This window comes from Ostrea edulis, chromosome 3, assembly GCF_947568905.1.
Source record: "Ostrea edulis chromosome 3, xbOstEdul1.1, whole genome shotgun sequence".
Taxonomy (NCBI): Eukaryota; Metazoa; Mollusca; class Bivalvia; order Ostreida; family Ostreidae; genus Ostrea; species Ostrea edulis.
Window position 1 is genome coordinate 68,318,682 of NC_079166.1, and position 23,681 is coordinate 68,342,362.

The 23,681-nt window shown below is 35.8% G+C and overlaps 2 protein-coding genes across 3 annotated transcripts in view; both read right to left on the reverse strand.

The window, feature by feature from the left end:
• Positions 1 to 6,587: 6,587 nt before the first annotated feature.
• On the reverse strand, positions 6,588 to 10,208 carry LOC125673992 (uncharacterized). Its single transcript, XM_048910964.2, has one exon. It carries the CDS (start codon positions 9,991 to 9,993, stop codon positions 9,349 to 9,351), a length of 645 nt encoding a protein of 214 aa, XP_048766921.2. The 5' UTR covers positions 9,994 to 10,208; the 3' UTR covers positions 6,588 to 9,348.
• Positions 10,209 to 14,942: 4,734 nt separating this feature from the next.
• The window catches only part of LOC125673991 (protein CIP2A homolog), a 49,608-nt gene continuing 40,869 nt past the window's right edge, over positions 14,943 to 23,681 (reverse strand). For both annotated transcript variants that reach the window (XM_056158665.1, XM_056158664.1), the window contains 3 exons: positions 22,169 to 22,251; positions 18,938 to 19,077; positions 14,943 to 16,285 (listed from right to left, as the gene is read on the reverse strand). In XM_056158665.1, the coding sequence (XP_056014640.1) occupies positions 16,118 to 16,285; positions 18,938 to 19,077; positions 22,169 to 22,251 (391 nt within the window). In that variant the 3' untranslated portion in view covers positions 14,943 to 16,117. The remainder of the gene's footprint in view (positions 16,286 to 18,937; positions 19,078 to 22,168; positions 22,252 to 23,681) is intronic.

A 23,681-nucleotide genomic window follows, 5' to 3' on the forward strand; every position in this document is an offset into this window, starting at 1 on the left:
TTCACGTGTTTTATAACTGAAATTAGTATATATCATATATTGCATACATTTCCTCAGGATCTTTAGCCCGTGTTTTAATACAGTCAGATTTATAATAAAATATCAGAAGTTACTTGTTCAATATCAATGTAGTACATGTACATTCAGCGATGAAAGTTATGCCACGATGTACGTCTAGGTATGTCGGACTGACACATCTGGATTCTGAAAATGTTCATCTCCTTCGATTGGTGAGTAAAATTTAACCCAGCATGTAGGCCTACTTGTAAATGAAACAGAGGCCACTGACAGATTTCCAGCTGTCTGCCCACAAATTTTATACAGTTTCAAATACAAGTATAACCATAAAGAAATTCGTCGTCACAAACCATCTTTAAACTGATATTTAGACATGCAATGCTTTGAAAATAAGATAACGTATAATTGAACACCCTGAATTATTTATAGTTGGCAAGAGTATGTACCTGTAAATACAGCCATTTTGAGTAAAATATTTGGAGTTTTACTCAAATTATTTTGTAAATTTGTGGCGAAAGGGGGTGTCTAAATCTGTCATTGCAATTTCTTTTATGACACGATACGTGCCTATACATAATCAAGTAGATTTCAAGGGGGCTAAAACGAATAAAAGAGGGAAGATACAGAGACGTCAAAAGCATTGTATTAGGGGGGGGGGGTGTAAACTTACCTATCCCCCAGAGAGTACATTTGAGAATATGCCCCCCCCCTTCCGGGATCACACAGGTCTATGAAAAATAATTTATATCAGTCTAGCAATATTCAACAAAATTGATAAAAAATATTATTTAGTTACCTATTTTACTGCATTTCAAACATATCAGTTGATATTAACAATCCTAGCTTCATGCTGCAGTGTACAAAATGATTTGCACGTCCAGGTACTTTGGAGAAAGTTACCCAATGATTGCAATCCGGTTTATTTTTGAAAGAGTCGATTGGTGGTGGTATAAATTTAGCCCTGATAAAACAATGAAAGCGTTGATTTCCTAATTTAATTGATTTTTTTATTTTGAAAAGAGGGGGGGGGGGGGGCATTTTACATGTATGCAAGATCTTCTCACCACAGGCACTCGACGTTTTAAATATCTATAATGAAAAAAAATTGCCTACAAAATAATTATGTCAGTCGTTATTGGAGACATATGTAAACAAATGAATGTCTGGGTGATTTCCAATTTAATTTTTAAAATCCCCCCTCCCCCCGAAAATCACTCCCGACTCGATCAAGAAATTCTTCTCTTTTTTTTCCCATTAACATTTTCTTACTCTCTCGTACAAATGATTTCAACTGTTCTCGATTTTGAACAGCGCCCATACTAATATATATAATATATGCGCAGTTTGACTGTGTTACTACCCGGAAGTTGTCATAATCACACTAAATGTAAGAATACAAAGAGAGATAACTCACGTTTTCGGAAAGGCCTATAATTCATATATACACCTCGCCGTATAATGTCAAACAACCTGATATCTATAAACAAGGGGTTACATTCTTTAAAGCAAAATACATGTTTACAAATGCCCATATTGTGTTTGTAAGATTCTTGAATCTCCCCCCACCTCCAATTTTTTAACGATACTTTAGGGAAGTTAGCTCCTGAGCTTCTAAGCACAACTCTGCAGGATGCTACATGTACAACTAAGTATTTACTGGTTCAATGATGCTCCCATTGGTGCAGATATATTACGCATCTATTACTGAACCCTATCCAGTTGAAAATTTTTGTGTAAATTGAAATTTTGAAAGGTTTTACAGGGACCAGATTTTATGATGGAAGGATTGATTAATCAAAAGGTTCTATGTCTGTGTGATATTACAGTTTCTGTTTCATCCAGTATATCCTCTATGTTTATACTCCTATACGTGTATTCTAGTTTTATAATTTATGATATAAGTAGTTGAGACTTGGAAGTAGTTCAAATGTTGTAATTAATTGATTCATTTGATTGATATATTTTTTCCAAACAAAATACCTATTCTTAAAAAAAGGTTAAATTAAGTTACTCAATTTTTTTTTAAAAATCAGTATTTTTGCTATTAATCTAAAAATTTGGTCTCTAGCCCCCACTTTTTAAAGTTCCATTTTAAATTTTAAGATATTGGAAATTATGTGAAATTGTAGAAATTGACATTACTCCTAATATGCCCTTCTAAGCTCCCAAATTGATATCATGAATGTGTTTTTATCACGCCTCAGACAAAATTGTTGAAATCCAATTGGTCAGATCTTGGTCACATGACGCCGTGAAAAAAACCGTATCATGCGAGTAAAATCCGTATTGGGCGAGTAATTTTATTTATCGTCGGGTTCGACTTGCAGCCGTGTCAAAAGGAAAGACATGACATTTGACTAAGTTGTATGATATAGACCCCCACATATACAGTTAGAGGTCTTCGACGTGATAAATTCGTTACACAGTTAGTTAGTGACCTGATACGGAAAAATACACGGTGTGAAAAGAAAACCCGTATCAGGTCACTAACTAACTGTGTAACTAATAGTATCTCAAGTGCAAAAATGTCATTATTTATTTCTATTGCTACATATAGTATCAAACTTTTAGAAATCTGTATCTATCATATGTAATGCTTGATCTGTGTTGCTTATATGTTGTGGTGCACCAACAGACAAATCAAGTTTAATTGAATAAATCTCGAGTCCATTTTAAGTGCAAAAAGGTCATGTTTAGAACACTGTAGCGCAATAACAAGCATTGCGACCTCAGGTTTTCATTTAATTTCCTAATTATCCTTCAATGTAGAAATCAAAAATACACTTCCCAAAAAATTGACATTACTCCAAATCTCAGGTGCAAACCTCTTTAAGATTTTTGACCCAAAACTTGAAAAGGTCTCCATGCATCGATGTTAAACAATCTGATTTACAATTAAAGGGTTACATACTTTCAGAAAATAATTGTTTTCATAGGTCCATATTATTTATATATGGTCTGAAGTATTCCATTTTCCGGCGATTTCTAAAGGAAAAAAAATCATGTTTTAGCCCCAGATATTTTACCGACGACGAATTGATGATCCGGATTATGCTACAGTACATATACAGAGCGGCATCGATTCACAGGCATTTGCCCCGCTGCATATTTTTGAGAGAGAAAAATCCATGTTCTGTAGATTAAAGATTTTGAACATAGGATTTTTCTCTTCTTGATATCTATATATTGATTCAAATTCTTACAGTACTGAAACAAGCTATAATAGAAGGAAAAAACCGTCCATGAAAACTACAAAACAGTATCTGTTCAGCAAAACAAAATATATAAAGTGTTAACCCTTTCTCTACCGTATCGGCCAATATGACCGACAGCGCTAAAATTGAAACATGCGTAACTTTCAGGAGGTTGACAAAACACAGACAATAACAGAACACGGAAAGTGTACAGAAACGGTTCCAAGAATCACGTACAGATTGTTAAGTCACTAATTCACGGATACCAAAGTGAATTTTGAACAATTTATATAAAATAATAATTATGCATTTCCGTGTTCAAAATGATCCATAGTTTTATATATTTTTCTTTCGTACTCCGAGAGTTCCGTGATCCGTGACTGTCCGTGTTTTGCAAACCGTGATTCTTCATACGTAACAATGGGATGACGTCATACTAGTATAACGTCACAACATTTCCTTTGTTGCTACAACAAGGTTATCTGGCAAAGCGCAGTAAGTAGAATTTTCTCCTTAAAAATTGTGTATTACACGAAAGCTCGGGGATCCAGACCGCATTATTTGTAGTTTAGTCTGCGATCTCCTACTTTTGTTCACTTGGTGCCAAATTTAACAGCTAACTTCTATTGATATGCAAGATAAAAAAAAATTACTACTTTGGTGGTGGTGGTGTTGGTGGTGGTGGGGGTTGCTATTCTTCAAGTAAATTTATTTCCTCCATGATTCTAGATCTGAAACTGATTAAATTAGCATTGAAATGGACTCCCCATGCACTTTTGACATCGCTGCCGATAACAAACAGGAGATGGTAAGGACTATACTTCTGCAATAAATGCTTTTCTTGACAGGATAAATCTTGTCTCTCCGTTTCAAGTTAAAAACGAACATTATTTTTATTCTTATCAAATTAAATAGATCATTTTCTAATTGATGTATTGATAAATATTTACAGAGAGAGTTTGTTGGTCGGAAGAAGATCCTTAAAACTATTGAGAGGATCGAAATCATCAAAGAAAAGCACGCAGGCGTCAACGTAAGTTTTGGACGCTTGGTGGGTAAACAGTCCGGTGTGTTATTATGAGGTGAAATGGGTTTGAATTGCAGAATCTGTATGTAAATCTCTATTTCCAGATGTTTCTGCCACCTTGGGCGACAGACGCCTATTTCGAATCCCTTCACAAACAAGAGACAAAGGTACAGTGTACATCACGAGTTCATCAGATATGAACTAATCTCTTTATCTAATTATCTACAATTTGAGGGAAAAAATCATTGATATCATTAAATTTTCTTTTTTATTCCTGAAGGCTGACGAATGTGGACAACTGCTCAATATACTGCAATGAACAAACTTTTCTTCAATATGTGAAAAATATAACATTTGTACTGTTATTTTAGGAACATTTTGGTAGAGAGGCTGGTGAAAACTGCCTTGACACCGAAAAGGATAGCCCACAGTGCCATATAACTTCACAAACAGACAAGGGCGACGAAGAAATCCACTTAGCTGCAGATACCGGTGAACAAATCGAGGATAATGAACGGATTGGTGTATCTCCAGAAACTTGTGAACAGTTGGAGTTGGCCATGGACGAAGGGGCTAAGGTACAGCATATCTTCAAACAATTTATAATGTACATATATAATATTAGTAATGTAATTCTAGTGATATAACACTGGATGTTACAATGTAACATTAGTAATGTTACATTAGTCATGCAACGTTAGTGATGTAGAACTAGTACGCAATTTAACACTATGTTCTATTAGTAATGTAATTCTAGTAATTTACCATTAGGCATGTAATACTAGTGATGTAACCTTAGTAATCATGTATTATAAGTAATATAACATATACTGGTAATGTTACATTAGTAATGCTGTACTAGTAATGTGGCACTAGCCAGTATGTGTTTTAATCTGAAACAAGTTTTATTTCTGTTACAGAACTTCCACGTGCAGGAAAACAGACCTGAGGATGACAGCGAGGATGACACTGAAGATGACAATAAAGAGACCCTGCCATGGAAGCTATTCATGTTTAACATTGATACTTTCAAGATCCCGATTCAGGTATTATTTATTATTCTTTGCATTTGTGCTACCACAATTTTGTTATTTAGGGTGTTAATGATGTGTATTTTAATAAACTGCTTTTTATCAGGACAGAGAAAGGTACACTATCGAAGAACTGGAAGACGTCACAGAACTGTCCTTGCCAGGCAGTTCTCCTGTCAACAACGCAAAACTGGTAACTATCTTACAAATTACATTCATTTTTATTTTATATCTTGATGGGCGTAAAAGTTCCTAGGACTTTATAAACGTTTAATTCTATTAAAAGAAAGTTTGGGAGTAGCACTGTAGGGATTTGTAATGGAGAAACGCATTGGTCCTTGATACAGTTATATGAAACTCTGTCAGGAAAAAGAACACAAAGTACATCCATATAATGCCTTGAAATACGCCGGAATATCGATATTGTGTCATCTAGCCCTAACAGATTACAGTTTGCTTTGAGATATAACGTTGTAATGTAGACATATTCTTGATGGACGTTATAAATTAACGCAGAGGATATAAATCCCCACATTTCCAGATATCGGGAGTGTATAGTGCAAGTGTCTGTCACAAAAAGGTGTGCCCAAACACCAAAGTAAAAAATAGATTGCTGTAAAAGTTTTGCTGAAGAGACAACATATTGTCAATGATTGGATTGTAAGATGTGCAGAGCACTCCGAGTCGTAGTTGAATATGCATCGAGTATTTCTCGAGTTGATTGTACGCCAATGATGTGGGAGGATATTGGTCTGTTAGGATTTAGGACAGCTCTATATGTCATGAATTTACAACAAAGATCGTATAAATTACAGGTGCCTAAAGCAAAGAAGCGCGGACTTGGAAGAAGACTGCTGAAGTTTCTGGGAGTGAAATAAAACACTTGTGAATGAACACGAATACAATGCAAATCCTTTTTAAGTTTTCTGTGATAAATCTAAAAAGTTTGGAGATAATGTTCTTAATTAGATTAAATATTTTTAACTTTATCAACATGTTTTGTTTGTTTTGTTTATGCCCCCCCCCCCCCCCCCCCCCAAAGTGGTCGGGGAATATAGTTTTACACTTGTCCCTCATAATTTCCGCCAGGTATGAACGTAGAAAAAATAAGCAAAATAACCCATACAACAAAGAGAAAGTACTTAAACTTTGATTAAATAAAACCATAAAACTAAATTGTCGCTTTCAATGCGTAAATAATAGTACGAGTTCACAGATCCCGGACACCGAAAATTATAATATTGATCCAAAATCGTGATTAGATATATTTAAAACCCGTAATTCAATTCAATAGAATAATAAAAAGATAATGATGGCTTTGATTGTATATACAGTAATTAAGTTTATTATTTCATAGTGTAGGCCTGCAGTAAATCACAGTCATATTTTCAAAACCACAACATATAATCTCCTGGCGGCCGAAGTTTCTTTTTTAATTTTTTCAACACGACCAGTCGGACTAGTAAACCGACATTTTACTCGACCGGACCTATCATTTAGCAGACTCGGTTGGTCGGACGTGCCTCATTGTCAAATCTCGATTGTTAAAATAACATTTAATAACCAACAGAGCCAAAGTTCATAGTAAAAAAAAACAAAAAAACAATTGATTATTACCAGGCGCATAGCCGGAAAGAAAATGAAGTACACAAAGTATGGGAAAGCCCTGGCGGAGGGCGCTGGGGTGAAGCCCCTAGGTTTTACCAATGAAACAAGGTTTCTAGTCAATTTCTAAAACAGAGAATTCACAAAATAATTTTCTAAAGTGTTTTATGATGTAAACTCTCCCTGTGTACTTGGACTGATTTTACATTGTGTTGTCTACTCTTTTCGGGGGGCCCGTGGCCTCTTACCTCTGGTCGGCGCGGGTTCGAATCCCTCTCGCGCCGGTAAGTGAGAAAGTTTCCCAGTTTACTTTCTGGAGGTCGGTGGTCTCTTCCCAGGTACATTGTATCTGGGTTCTCTCTTCCATCGATAAAAACTGGGCGCCAGCAGATAACTGAAAAATTGTTGAGTGTGGCGGAAAACAGAAAAAAAAAACCACCAATCTACTCTTTTCGTTGTTTTCGACTGGTATATGTGGTAAATGCTACTGATAACAAAGAATACCCTAAATCCGTCTACTTGATATACATACATGATATACATTAAAGTGATATTCGACACAATGTTGATGATTTGAAATTCGCAAAGGACTCTATAAATTTGATTGAATGGAGATTATGATACTGAATAAATTATAAATCGGAACTATATTTTGAAGCACAGATATTTTAACGGCAGAATTTCTCTCTCTCTCTCTCAAATGAATGATGCGTACGCAGTTGCGTACTTGCGTACTAGCCCCGAGGCGTCTGATTACTTATAAGGTTTGCACCTAGAGAAATTTAGTCGGTAATCCTCCAATGACAGAGCGCCATTCTAGTCCGAGGCTAAACAAATACATACACATTGTATATTATATATACGTGTATCTAACAAATACATACACATTGTATATCATATATACGTGTATCTAACAAATACATACACATTGTATATCATATATACGTCTATCTAACAAATACATACACATTGTATATCATATATACGTGTATCTAACAAGCCCGATCCTAAATGAATGTCACATAGGAGAAGACAATATTGTGTCTTCACATCATTATAACGAATATGAGTCAACTGATTCCTTTTTTGGTCTAAACTTCTTATTGAGAATAAACCCGATTCGTAAAAGGCCAGGATTCATATTCTCATTCATCCAATCACACGTCTTAGCTGCCTTGGCACTTTCACAAAACATTTCGATGGCCTCCGAGAAATTCCCAATTCGCTGGTGACAAATTCCTATGATGTTATAAGTTAGAAAAGAACCATTGATATGTTCATCGTCGTAAGCAATAGCAGCTAGGTTTGTCAACGCCTCCATTTTCATTTCACTGTTATTGATCCCTTCAAAACTTAAAAATCTTAAGAAATGAAGGTAGACCAGGGCGGGTACTATGATCAGCCTGGGTTTAGGACCGTATATTTTCATCTCTAAGTCGATTGCATCCGGCCACAAGGATGTGGATCCGAATAATTCAATGTCGATCACGCATCCTCTTTTCATTTTTGTAGACAGTGGAAGAGAATCTGATGATATCACAGACTGATACAGCTTCTGGCGATTGGAATTGTCTGACATTTGTCTAAAATCCCGCAAGTACACAGTGAAGGGCAATATCGTCTGCAACAACGCATCGGTGACAAGGATGCACTTTCTTATCTTTCCAGTGCAGAAGTAGAAGGAAGCAAGGGCCAGTTTTCCACTGGTCACATCACTTGCACATCCTACCTTCAAAAATGTTTCTGCAAGACGAAGTAGCAAATACCTCCTTCTGTTTGCGTGAGGAATTTGCAGAATCCGATAAACCACTCTCCCAGCAGCACTTGCTACTCTGTAATATATCTGTTTCAACGCATCGCGTTGGATATCACGCAAAGTATCGGAGACAACTATGTCTTCTACATTTTGCAAGTAGCGTTGGGTTCTAGACCAACGAATCGCACTTAAATACCCCACACCAACGCACTTAAAGAAGGCATATTCGCATCTTGCTTTTAATACATCCGAAGTAATATCAATACCATCTACAGGTATAGGCGGGTTTGCACTGACGTCATTTTTAACTATTTCGAAAGAAGGACAACTGAGTAACTCGGTTAGAAGTTCGCCTCTGATTGTTATGAGCCGTTCGAGAACTTTCGCTTTCTGTAGTGGTGACATTTGTGTTTCAATAAGATTTCTTTCTGGAATGAAGTAATGGGGGATGTACCCTCTTCTAACCCATTCTTCGAGCTTTGTTAAGCATATCTGGATGCTCTGTTTCAAATTCCCTGCGCTAATAAGATTCGGTATTTTGTCCTCGCACACCCAAAATATCAAATATTTTATCATGTACGAAGATATCAAATCGCCACAACCATCAAAATCGTTCAATCGTTCGTGAATGAGGATTCTCATGATTTGATAGAGTGTAAACGTAGCATGGTCCATAGAGTGTACTAAAGCGCATTCTGCAGCTGAAAAGGATAGCTGTCACTCGTGATCTTTCGTATCGGAAGAAGGGTGGCCAGTTGCCACGCACTGGCAGCCGTCCTTCACAATCTTCTGGACCGTTTCTGGAGAAGGCCAACTCCGAGCACGATCTCTGGTTAACCATTCCATCGCTATTGGCGGCCAACCGAATACCGGTAAAGCAATGGTTTTTCTTTTCCCATTTATCACAACAACCGGTCCCTCGGAGTACGAGTTGCATGGTATTAGTTCCATGCATTTCTTCAGAAATTTTGAGCTCGAGAAATAGACTTGAAATTCACTGTTTGCGAAATATACTTCTTCCGAAAATATTGGCCCGGTCACATATTTTAGCATGCAAAATCCTGGGCTTTTGTATTCCGCCAGAAACACGGTTTTATTTTCGATCAAAGGATTCCAATGGTTATTATCTGGCAAAATATAGATGTTTTTCTGTATGAAAAAATCGTTTAAGTCCAGTCTGAAATAGTCAATGCCATCCCCTAAACTCCCAATCAATTTTTGTTCAAACATTTCCTCGCCAGACGCTTTCAACCACGCGTCTTCCACGGTCCGCCGGACGTCCACACATTCTTTGAATCCCATAAGCCAGTCACAGCCTTTCCACAGATACGAAAATTTATACAACTCGCCCGTTTCAGTCATCGTTAGGCTGTGTTGAACAAAACGTGAATTTAAACGTCTTAAAAGTGTTCCATCACTTACACCTGTATAAATAAGTGATATGTTGAGTCGATCGACAGTACTTTGAAAACAAATCAATGGTTATAGAATACAAGTTATTTAAAAATAGGTTTGAAACTTTTAGAAAAAGTTTGAATGAAAAATTATCAATCTTGACAACCATTACAAACCGAAAGTACAGTGACATATATGTACTTGTCACCGGAAATTTTCGACTGATCTTTAAATAGCTCTCTACACGTCACAACATTATCGCAATATAGAAAAGATAAATTTGATAATAGCTAGATTAACAGTTTATGTCCCACCAAAATTTGTTGAAAGATATTTTCTGAGTTTAAAATGTAGAACCCCTTATCCCGAATTTATGATCGGCCGCCTATTACCAGTATGTTATGTCTCGATGAGGCTTGTCATCCGGATTGTGGAATATATATATATATATATATAAGAAAATATGAATCCTGTATAATATCACTCAAAAAGATGTTAACACATTTAGCCTAACGTATTCATAGAGCCTTTAAATTTAGTAGGTGTTGATGTAAATATAAACAATGAAATATATATATTGCTGTCATTATTAAGGAAAATCATGATCACAGGAAAACTTTTTATATGGCGCGCGCGCGCGAGTTTACTTCCCTACTTTGCTGGCGGCTGCCATGCCTCCAGTAATGTCAAAACAACCTCGCTGTGATGTTTACATATACCGTACATGTAACTACATGTATAAAACAGCAAGTGGACGGATAAAAAGGATAACATATCCTTTCAACGTTTTAGCTGTGATAGCATCGATACCCAGGACTTTGCCATTTGGAAGTGTTTAAAAATAGCCCTTTTGTTATTTCGATTCGTAATATCAATTTGAAGTTCTTCCTCATAGTCATAGGATTTAAATATCTGGGATGTATCTCACTAGTATTTAATATTCACAATTTCTTCAAAATGATTTGTCCATTTAAGTTGTTCTTTCTCTGCAGTCAGTAAGCGGGTATCCTCGTACACATGTTTACATTGTATGATAAATTGGTCCCCTTTCTTTTATTACATACACATGTATCTGCCTTGTAAACTGTGCTGAGTTCTCTCCCTTTGTGCTCCTACTGCTTGAGATTCCAAATGGATTTTCTTCTCACTTCCTTGACTTTTCTGAACATTATCTTTGTTTTACGTCCGTCCAGTATCTTTCACTCATATTGAAATGGCACCAGTTGTAGGCAAAATACCACACATAGATGTAGCTCTTACGGCCGTAGTGAGGGTTCTTTAACGTGCCAATGCCTGCCGCGACATGGTGATTCCCGTGCCAACGCTTGCCGCGACCTCCGTTTTTAAGGTCATATCCCAAAGATCCGTGATTAAATGCCGAGCGTTAGGCGGAGAAATCACTACCTATGTTTACGTCTTTTGTTTGACGTGGTCTTGACACGAACGGGACCCCCCGGTTACGAAGTAAACGCTCTACCAGTGAGCTACTGCGACCGCCAATCTCGTTCTAGTGTTTACAATCTTTCTGATTTTTGTACAGTTTAGTATGGTGGTTGGTTTACTACAAGTGGGCACGATTTCTTTTAAAATTATCACCCACGAAATAAAATTCGTTTCCAAATAATAAAAATTTAATACGTACCCACAAAATAAAATTAGTTTCTATCAAATTAAAAAAAAGGGGGCTCTATATTTACATTTAATTACCTTTATTACCTGTGGGTAAATCAACTCATTATATGTATTTAGTGTATATCAGTTTCACATTGTAATTATTTAACATATGTTATTTCTTTCAATTATACAATAGCAGCAATACCCACATCTTCGCTAGCCAAGGGTTTTCGGTCCACTCCGCTCTCCAAAGAGGAGCGGGGTGGACCGAAAACCCTTACCTAGCAAAGCTGTAATACGCAATAAATATGTAGCAAGTTTAGTCACGTTAGTTTATATATACACAATATACATAGTGCCATGTACATTTGTTGGTATTCGGGAATTAACACAATAGACCTTTCAGGCACATTCAATGATTCCAATCTTAGACAATCGAGTGCCTAAATCAATAAATTGAAACTTCAATTTGTTATGGAGAAAACTTAGAAAAAAAGCCCCACTATATCAAGATTCTTTAATGCATGCACAAAGTGTTTGTCTTTAATATCGGGACTATATCCAGTGTGCCCCGGTGTTGTCAGCTATCAAAAGCGGAAGAAAGCAATGGATTTTACGGAGGAATGCTACACCAGAGAAAGTTGATATAAATAAAAAAAAAAAATGGAGGGTATGTACAATATTTTGAAATTGAAAACTTTCAAATTTACTCTGTTTAATAAAAAGAAAAATCAGTTTTAGTAAAAAGCAATCTGACCAACACACAAAAACAAGAGGCCCATGGGCCACATCACTCACCTGAGTTACCTTGGCCCATATCTGAAGACTTTCCATATATATTTGCATGTAAAACATTAGTCCCTATTATGGCCCAAACTACCCTTTGCAAACTTGAATCTACACTATGTCAGAAAGCTTTCATGTAAATGTCAACTTCTTTGCCCCAATGGTTCTTGAGAAGAAGATTTTTAAAGCTTTTTTCTATATATGTATGTAAAACTTTGACCCCCCCCCCCACTTGTGGCCCCATCCTACCCCCCAGGGGCAATGATTTGAACAAACTTGAATCTGCACTATGTCAGAAAGTTTTCTTGTAAATATCAGCTTTTCTGACTCAGTGGTTATTGAGAAAAAGATTTTAACTATATATTTGCATGTAAAACTTTGATCCCCCTTGTGGCCCCATCCTACCCACAGGGGCCATGATTTGAACAAACTTGAATCTGCGCTATGTCAGAAAGTTTTCATGTAAAAATCAGCTTTTCTGGCTCAGTGGTTCTTGAGAAGAAGATTTTAACTATATATTTGTATGTAAAACTTTGATCCCCCTTGTGGCCCCGGGCATCCAACCCCCGGAGCCCATGATTTGAAAAAACTTGAATCTGCATTATGTCAGGAAGCTTTCATGTAAATCTCAGCTTTTCTGGCTTAGTGGTTCTTGAGAAGAAGATTTTTAAAGTTTTTCCCTATATATTTGTGTGCAAAACTTTGATCCCCCCTTGGGGCCCCATCCTATCCCCGGGGGCCATGATTTGAACAAACTTGAATCTGCACTATGTCAGAAAGTTTTCATGTAAAAATCAGCTTTTCTGACTCAGTGGTTCTTGAGAAGAAGATTTTTAAAGATTTTTCCTATATATTTGTATGTAAAACTTTGATCCCCTATTGTGGCCCCATCCAACCCCCGGAACCCATGATTTGAACAAACTTGAAGAATCTGCATTATGTCAGGAAGCTTTCATGTAAATCTCAGCTTTTCTGACTTAGTGGTTCTTGAGAAGAAGATTTTTAAAGTTTTTCCCTATATATTTGTGTGTAAAACTTTGATCCCCCCTTGGGGCCCCATCTTATCCCTGGGGGCCATGATTTGAACAAACTTGAATCTGCACTATGTCAGAAAGTTTTCATGTAAAAATCAGCTTTTCTGGCTCAGTGGTTCTTGAGAAGATTTTAAAAGATTTTTCCTATATATTTGTATGTAAAACTTTGATCCCCTATTGTGGCCCTATCCAACCCCAGGGGCCCATGATTTGAAAAAACTTGAATCTGCATTATGTCAGGAAGCTTTCATGTAAATCTCAGCTTTTCTGGCTTAGTGGTTTTTGAGAAGATTTTAAAAGTTTTTCCCTATATATTTGTATGTAAAACTTTGATCCCCCCTTGTGGTCCCATCCTACCACCGGGGGCCATGATTTGAACAAACTTGAATCTGCAATATGTCAGGAAGCTTTCAGGTAAATTTCAGCTCTTCTGGCCCAGTGGTTCTTGAGAAGAAGATTTTTAAATGACCCCACCCTATTTTTGTGATTATCTCCCCTTTGAAAGGGACATGGCCCTTCATTTGAACAAACTTGAAAGCCCTTCACCCAAGGATGCTTTTGGCCATGTTTGGTTGAAATTGGCCCAGTGGTTCTGGAGAAGAAGTCGAAAATGTGAAAAGTTTAACAGACAGAAGGACAGACAGACAACGGACAAAAAGCGATCTGAAAAGCTCACTTGAACCTTCGGTTCAGGTGAGCTAAAAAAAAAAAAACCCCAAAAAACCCTGCTGGATTCGAACCCACGATCTGAAGTACTAACCCAATGAGTTAGACGAAATATTGCTGATATTCATATTTTCATTCATGTTTTTAAAGGAAGTCAGCCATATGACAATGTAGAGTACCTCCTTAAAACGGAGAAAAGGCATAGAACACTGGTTTTTCTCTGCTAATAAGAGCATACAAGTACATGATCACAAACTGCATGCAAAGGATTCTTTTACTTATAAATAGATGATATGTCCTATGACGCTTTGAACGTTGATAATATACAAGGAAGCAAAATAGAGTTTCGGTTTAAGGGAATTTTTTTTTTTTTTTTTAGACTAGACTGATTAAATGTCATGGACTTGGTGAATTTCACAAGACCTTTGAGTAGTGAATACTGAGGGAATTCTATTTCAAACAACGATGAGAACAACTTTTATTTCCTGGGAATAAAATTATTTCATGAGAACATATTCTTAAATAAATTTCTTCCAGCCATGGTAATTTATTTTCCCCTTATGAACCCCCTCCCTTTTTTTGCATGATACATGTTGGCAGTCCCAGCTTTTCCTCTTGTGTCCTCTGTGGTATAAGCATAATTCACCAGTTTCAGTGCATGTACATTTTATATGGTTCCAAAATATGTCCAAAAGATTCCCAGTTCCGTCTTCATCTTGTTGTCTGCATTAAATATCAACTTGGGTTTAATTTTTTTTTATATGAATCTCGTGTTGTTCTAGTTGAACACAGTCAAATATTTCGTAACAATTCATGTTCATTACTTTCATTTCCTTTTAATTTTCCTTTCTTGATCTTAAAATTCTCAGATTTGTACAGTGTTATGCCAGTTAAAAACATCTGAGACAAATTAATCAGGATATAATGATGAATAATGTCACTTTCCTGATTCATATTAAAATTTCATCATATAGTTCAAGCTAATTAAAATATGCAAAATAAATAAATGTACAGCGAAACCTGCATAATCTGAAACCTGTATTACTTGTTACATGTACAATGTGAAATCTTATCTTATATTCATCATAAAATTTTGTTTTCTCCATTAACTTTACACTGTGCAACCTCAAAGCCTGTCTAATACGACACAAAATTTGTCTTAACTGCATGTCTGATAAAGCAAGCTTCACTGTACCAGATATTCGATCAATATGCCTTACGATAAACGCAAGAAATAAGATTCCCTGAAAATTAGACAATATATCACATATAAAGTGCATAGGTATTAATGAAATTCATCAAAAGATATACAATTTATCATAAAAATTTGAATGTTTATCTTACTACACACGTGTATGAATCTGAAATTGCATATCAAATTAAGATCTGACAATATGTGAGGTGATTTGCTTGGGTAGTCCTTTACAATAAAATTCAATAGTTTCTTGAATTATTCTTTAAAAAACTGATCATTTAGAATGTGTGTTTGTGTGCGAGTTAACTTTGTCACATTCACAACAGATACATACATTGTCACTTTACACTACACAACAGATAGAAATTAATCCATGGTAGTCAGATTAAGACATTGAAACAAAAATGTCAAAATAAAAATAACTTCTTTTGAGTTATTAATGAAGGAACAGAGTACGTCAACTTAAACATAACTTGTTTCAGTTGAGCAAGTGAGAGCAAAGAGAGGTAACTCATTGGGACAAAAAATAACTCATTTGAGTTATTTTTGGAAATAATTTGTTTGCATTATGACCCTGACTGGTAGTTACAAGAAACTTGTACTCCGACAACACAACATGTACATGCAGAACATGTAAACTTAAATAGTAACTTCATAATTCAACTTGAAGACACTACAAGAGTATATATCACAAAACTTTTTGCAATGAGAATCTTGTTCCAGAAAGTAAATCACTAGTTCCTGTTTTCCACGGTGAGTCTATTTTACAATCTGTCCTGTCCACTCAGTACGTTATTCACTTGGTGACACTGGCCCCCGACTCGGACTTTCCGCTACTTAGACTATGGATAAGAGCAGCTATCTGGGTGTGTTTCTCCAGCTGGGTCGCCAATTCCTTTATCTGGTCATCCTTTGACAATAAGTCAGCTTCATGTTGTTTACATACAAGCTCCAAGGATGACACCTACACAATGGGAAATATTCAAAAGTTAGGAAATATTGAAATGTGGTCTCGTGTCACATCTTAAATTAATTAGTCCCATAGCTTTCTTATATACATGTATAAAATTAAATGTGTATATACTGTATATATATATATATATATATATATATATATATACAAACACAAAACCAAGATACCTAGCTTGCATTTATTACACCATTACCCTTTAACAGTAAGGAAATTTTATTACAGTTAAAAGAACAGGTTTCTTAATGTGTACCTACATGTACCTATGATTTTATGCAAAAAATGTGTTCTAACAAATCTAATGATGTCATTAATTCTACTGAAATTTTAGAATGAAAGTCTGTTATCAACGAAATCCCTTTGAACAAAACCTTACAGATTTAATTAAGGAGGGTTAAGGAGGACAAATCATTAAAAGAACATGACTTGATGTTCATACACCATCTGCTTCCATTTAAAAATCTGTCTTGTAGCTATTTCGTGGTGTATTTTGTCCCTAAGGTGGTGGCCCAACTCTATGTCCAATGGGAGAATATTATATATACTGTAGCCTAACCCTTTGTCCAATGGGAGAATATTATACCTGTTTTAACTCCTATGTCCAATGGGAGAATATAATACCGGCTGAACTCTATGTCCAATGGGAGAATATTATACCTGTTTTAACTCCTATGTCCAATGGGAGAATATAATACCGGCTGAACTCTATGTCTAATGGGAGAATATTATACCAGGGTTGTGTTCAAGATCCTAGTGGCTAAGTAGGTCTCGGTAGCGCTAAGATCTTACGATGTGCTAGGCTAGCTCTACGTAGAGATAACATGCGTTAATTCATACAGTGCGTTCAATATACCTAGATATCTAGCTTAGCAGCTAGGCTAGCCGCTACAACAGCCATGGCCTAACTCTATGTCCAATGGGAGAATACCAGTGGGAGAATATTATATCTGATGTTGTAGCTATTTCTTGGTCTGCTGTCTTATTGACAATGGGAGAATATTATACCTGATGTTGTAACTGTTTCTTGGTCTGCTCTGTCTTATTGACAGTGGGGGAATATTATACCTGATGTTGTAGCTGTTTCTTGGTCTGCTCTGTCTTATTGACAGTGGGGGAATATTATACCTGATGTTGTAGCTATTTCTTGGTCTGCTGTCTTATTGACAATGGGAGAATATTATACCTGATGTTGTAGCTGTTTCTTGGTCTGCTGTCTTATTGACAGTGGGGGAATATTATACCTGATGTTGTAGCTGTTTCTTGGTCTGCTGTCTTATTGACAATGGGAGAATATTATACCTGATGTTGTAGCTGTTTCTTGGTCTGCTGTCTTATTGACAGTGGGAGAACATACCTGATGTAGGTGTTTCTTGGTCTGCTGTCTTATTGACAATAGGAGAATATTATACATTTATTGCATGATAGTGAGGGAGATATGAAGATTTATTCACCCAAGAAAAATCATATTCCCCGAGGGCAACGCCCGAGGGGAATATGATTTTTCTTGGGTGAATAAATCTTCATATCTCCCGAACAGTCATGCAATAAATTGTTTATTATACCGAAACAAAGCAAGACTCAAAAGTGCATTTGAAATTGGAGTCCGCTCATATATACATTGTATGTAGCTGAGATAGTCCTAACGGTAACACCGCGCCGTCAACGTATTACAGTAGAAGGTACAAACAACGAAATACAGTGATAATCAGATATGATAACCAGTTTTTGTATTTCCATTCTCCTTGAATGCTGATTTACTTGCTTCGTTTTGTATCAATCAAAACCATGCATTCAACTGTGTATCAGAGACCCGCATATTTTGTGCCTTACGAACTATGAAAGTAGAATGACTCGGACTTATTGTGACGTCACAATACACTTCGTCTACCTTGACGTTAAATTTATGGAAAATGCACGAGGCTGCGCAAGGGGTAAATATGATAGGGAAATATGATGTCTGAGAGGGAGATATGAAGTTTTGTCCTCCCTGGCACGTGACCGTCTAGACCAATCAGATTACGCGTTGCATGGCATTCTCATACTGAGGTATAATAATATACCTGATGTTGTAGCTGTTTCTTGGTCTGCTGTCTTATTGACAGTGGGGGAATATCATACCTGATGTTGTAGCTGTTTCTTGGTCTGCTGTCTTATTGACAATGGGAGAATATTATACCTGATGTTGTAACTGTTTCTTGGTCTGCTCTGTCTTGTTGACAGTGGGAGAATATTATACCTGATGTTGTAGCTGTTTCTTGGTCTGCTGTCTTATTGACAGTGGGAGAATATTATACCTGATGTTGTAGCTGTTTCTTGGTCTGCTCTGTCTTATTGACAGTGGGAGAATATTATACCTGATGTTGTAGCTGTTTCTTGGTCTGCTGTCTTATTGACAGTGGGGGAATATTATACCTGATGTTGTAGCTGTTTCTTGGTCTGCTGTCTTATTGACAGTGGGAGAATATTATACCTGATGTTGTAGCTGTTTCTTGGTCTGCTCTGTCTTATTGACAGTGGGAGAATATTATACCTGATGTTGTAGCTGTTTCTTGGTCTGCTGTCTTATTGACAGTGGGGGAATATTATACCTGATGTTGTAGCTGTTTCTTGGTCTGCTGTCTTATTGACAGTGGGAGAATATTATACCTGATGTTGTAGCTGTTTCTTGGTCTGCTCTGTCTTATTGACGGTGTCCCTCAGATGGTCTAACCCTGTCTCTAGTTCCGTTCTTTCCTTCTCTGCCTTTTCATATTTTGACTCTAACTTTGTGTGACTTTTTGTTAGTTCTGTAAAGAGAGAGAAAAAAAGAAGAGATTAATTGATGGCACTTGGTTTTAAAGTCCCCTCCTACAAGTGTTCCCTCCCTGGAATTTTCAATACTTGTTATAAAGGTGTATCCCTTCTGGTGTGACCTATATCTCAGCATGTTAAAAACAAATTTGAAAGACATTAATAAATCATCATTGCTTCTATTCCTGATTTCTGTTCATACAATGTAAGCTAATATCTATATTGTGTGATTGCTGACTCTTCCTTGTACATGTAAGTGATGGGTTGTTAGTTTATAAGGAAGGAAAGTCAATTGAAAAAAACAACAAAAAACCATATTTTGAAAACAGCCTTATATACAGCAGTGTCACGCATTTGTATTGTAATCCATACAAGAAGCACTTCACTACTGGACCTTGCAGGACTCCTTTCTTTATAGGGGCGTGTGAAAATTTCCACCCCATAAAATAAAATACATGTATTAATTAACTTTGAAAATAAACGTGAAACAGCTCTTTTTTTATTTTGAAAGCATACAAGTTTATTGAGAATATTGATAAAATATGACACTTTTTGTATGAGATCGGTTGGCAAGACCCAAGCAAACAATATCTAATTTCCTAGTTTGAACCGATGTTACTTCTTTGCATTACACGTGTTGGTTTAACAGAAATCCAGACACAAAAATCCACACATTTATCTTATTTCACACCAAATTTATCATCAGGTTTTTCCTCTAAAACACCTACATCAGAATTTTTTTAAGTATATAATATTTCCTCTCAGTGATGTATCATGCACTGATGATAAATCTCTCATATATTCATGCATTTTAGTGATATCCAGTACAAACATGCCCGGTTGTCATAGTACATTTTAGTGATATCCTGTACAAACATGCCCGGTTGTCATAGTACATTTGAGTGATATCCAGTACAAACATGCCCGGTTGTCATAGTACATTTGAGTGATATCCAGTACAAACATGCCCGGTTGTCATAGTACATTTGAGTGATATCCAGTACAAATATGCCCGGTTGTCATAGTACATTTGAGTGATATCCAGTACAAACATGCCCGGTTGTCATAGTACATTTGAGTGATATCCAGTACAAATATGCCCGGTTGTCATAGTACATTTGAGTGATATCCAGTACAAACATGCCCGGTTGTCATAGTACATTTGAGTGATATCCAGTACAAACATGCCCGGTTGTCATAGTACATTTGAGTGATATCCAGTACAAACATGCCCGGTTGTCATAGTACATTTGAGTGATATCCAGTACAAACATGCCCGGTTGTCATAGTACATTTGAGTGATATCCAGTACAAACATGCCCGGTTGTCATAGTACATTTGAGTGATATCCAGTACAAATATGCCCGGTTGTCATAGTACATGACAACAACTCTACATTTCTCTTTCATTATCAGTCCACCTACTCCAGCCAACCAGAGATTCAGCAGCAACACATGTATACTATGTTATCACGTACATGTATTTTTTTACTATTATTTTCATCTTATTTCATTTTATTTCCTTTGATCATTTTTATCATCGCATGATGAGGTATATAAGGAACATAGGGATGTTAACCGATGCTCTAACTTGTAGGAGTATTAATCTACATACAGCTGTAATATAGTGAAGATTATTTAAGGCACTAATTCTAATTAGTCTAATACGTGTTTACAAATATACATTATGGTGTAAACCTTTACACAGTACTATTAGTTACACAGTTAGTTAGTGACCTGATACGGAAAAATACATGGTGTGAAAAGAAAACCCGTATCGGGCGAGGCGAAGACCTCTAACTGTGTATGTGGGGGGGTCTATATCATACAACTTAGTCAAATGTCTTTCCTTTTGACACGGCTGCAAGTCGAACCCGACGATAAATAAAATTACTCGCCCAATACGGATTTTACTCGCATGATACGGTTTTTTTCATGGCGTCATGTGACCAAGATCTGACCAATTAGATTTCAACAATTTTGTCTGAGGCGTGATAAATAAACATACTCCAAGTGGTTTGAACTTAAATCATACCCTTATATAAAGTTATGTTAATAGCACCTTGACACTTACTGGGAGGAATGTGGTATGCAATGATGTTATCTTTAATTATCTGTAACAATATTGCAATCATACACAGGTAGATTTTTTTATTACTGATTTTACATGTATTCCATCATTGTATTAACTCCTGAGTTAGAGCAACAAATAATCAGGACGAAACCAAAACACAGTCAACAAGGACAAAAATAACAAATTTTCTGTGCCCCTAGAAATGTAAAAATTCTAAAGCTTAAATAAAAATTCAAACTATCATTCAAAGATGTACAATAAAGTTTGGCATGCTTTGTCTCTCATATTTAGTCATTTGGTGAAAATACCATCTGAAGTCGTGTAATTTCTCAATTTTATTCAAAATTAATCATAACACAAATTTTTTAGAATTTTTTTCCTTTCAGATACTATAATGCGCAACTTTGGACAAACACTTTCCCCCCCCCTATCAATAAAATGTACTAGAAAAATAAATCAATGTTACAAATATAAAATTTGTCCGAGCCTGCACTCCATGCTTCCTAGAAAAAAAACCTGTGAACAATAGTCATTTCATGTCAAAATACCACAATTGAAGACAAAACATGTTTACAATGTCAGAAGTATGACAACATCATTTCCATTAAATTGAGAATGACATCATGATTCTCGCACAAAATGCTCTTAATTTTAAAACCAAATCACAACTGTCATGCTTGATGGAAAAATAGAGTCTTGATCAACCTAATCAAAGATGGTCCTTTCTAATTATAGAGAAGAAAGGCTCCTGTCAGACAGGGCAGACATTATTATTTAGATCTACTGGACTGGGACCTCTCTAGTTATAGAGAAGAAAGGCTCCTGTCAGACCAGGGCAGACATTATTATTTAGATCTGACTGGGCCCTTTCTAGTTATAGAGAAGAAAGGCTTCAGACCAGGGCAAACATTATTATTTAGATGTGCTGGACTGTTCACTTACACTAGTTGTGTGTACCGATTGCCCCTTTATAGGCATATTACCAATAATCACAGTGTAATGAAAATGTATTACCTTGAAGTTTTCCTTCTTTTTCTTTCAGTTGCTTTGACAGAAGTTTTCTTTCCTCTTGAAGTTTTGATAATTGTTCAGATGCCCTTTAAATATTTTATACAAAATGTCAGCTATTAAAGCACTTGGTTTTTTTTTTCTTGCAGGTGCGAATTTTTTTGTTTTGTTAAAATAAAAAGATGATACAACTGTATTATATATATATTTCTAAATATTTTTGTAAAAACTATGCAATATATTTGTGGTTGAAATAATACTGCAAAAGTCACAAAAAAAGCTACCCACAAAAATATCCAGTTTATCATGTTTATCGCATATATATGGTATACACATAGCACCAGCCTAGTTTCACATGATACATATGTACCTAGAGAAGTGAGGTGTTGTAGAGTGTAATTAATCATAAACAATATTGTGATAGTATTACACAAATCATTTCTTACTTTCTGACTGAATATTACAAGTCTATGTACAAATTAGTGCATGAATAAATATTCATGAATACTTTAACAGTCTATAAGTACATTATTGTTGAGCAATAAGATTGTAAAAATTAACACAGTGCACCGCCACGGCACATAATACGCCTGTCAGATGTTTATTCATTATAAACGAATAAAAGTGCATGATACAAAATCATGTCAACCTTAATTGGTGCAAAGATTGCATCAATATCTTTGCTTTTAGGTCTGAGGTAAAATCCAGATTATTCCTTGTGATACATGTATGTCTATTTCACATTGCAATTAACATGTCAATATATCTCTTGAATTGTTCAAATAAATACAATATTTCAAAACATATTTTCATTTTGTTACATACATGTATATTTAGATAATTTCTTTCACATGGTATGAATTACTTATTTTGGGTTGTACAAACATTATACTCATTAATTAACCTTTAGCTGGACATATGTAATAAGCACTTATCAAAATGATCTTTGAATTTCCAGCTGAACTCTGAAACACCAAGGCTTACTCCTAAGAGGCTAATGGAATCTTAATTGGACAGAGAGATTAAACTGGTTCAAAGACCATACATAATCAATTCCTCTATCTGTGATGTGCTTGTTTAATCTTTGCAAATTTTGCAGTACAATACTGCATATATTTATATCATGAATGTTAGTCTAGAATCAAAATAAGTATTCATATCAATTGTTATGTAGCTATATTTTATGAAAACAGAAGTGTATTTCTTGAAGTGATAATCATTCAACAGTTACTGAATTACTCTTAAACATATGTAGGGATTACCTCCATTAAAACATAGGTTTTTTTTTAAATACTTACTATTTTAAAAGTTTTAATGACCTGATTTTAAACTACAATTTACATTTCTACAGAGATGCACATATTGACAAAGTTTGTTGATTCCAGGACTTATATTCACATGAGCCCCAAAAAGGGTTATATGCCATATATGACCATATCACCTTAATCATAGGCCATAGTGACCTTGATTTAGGGCGCAACACACCTTCTTTAGATGAATTAACTGGCAAAGTTTGATG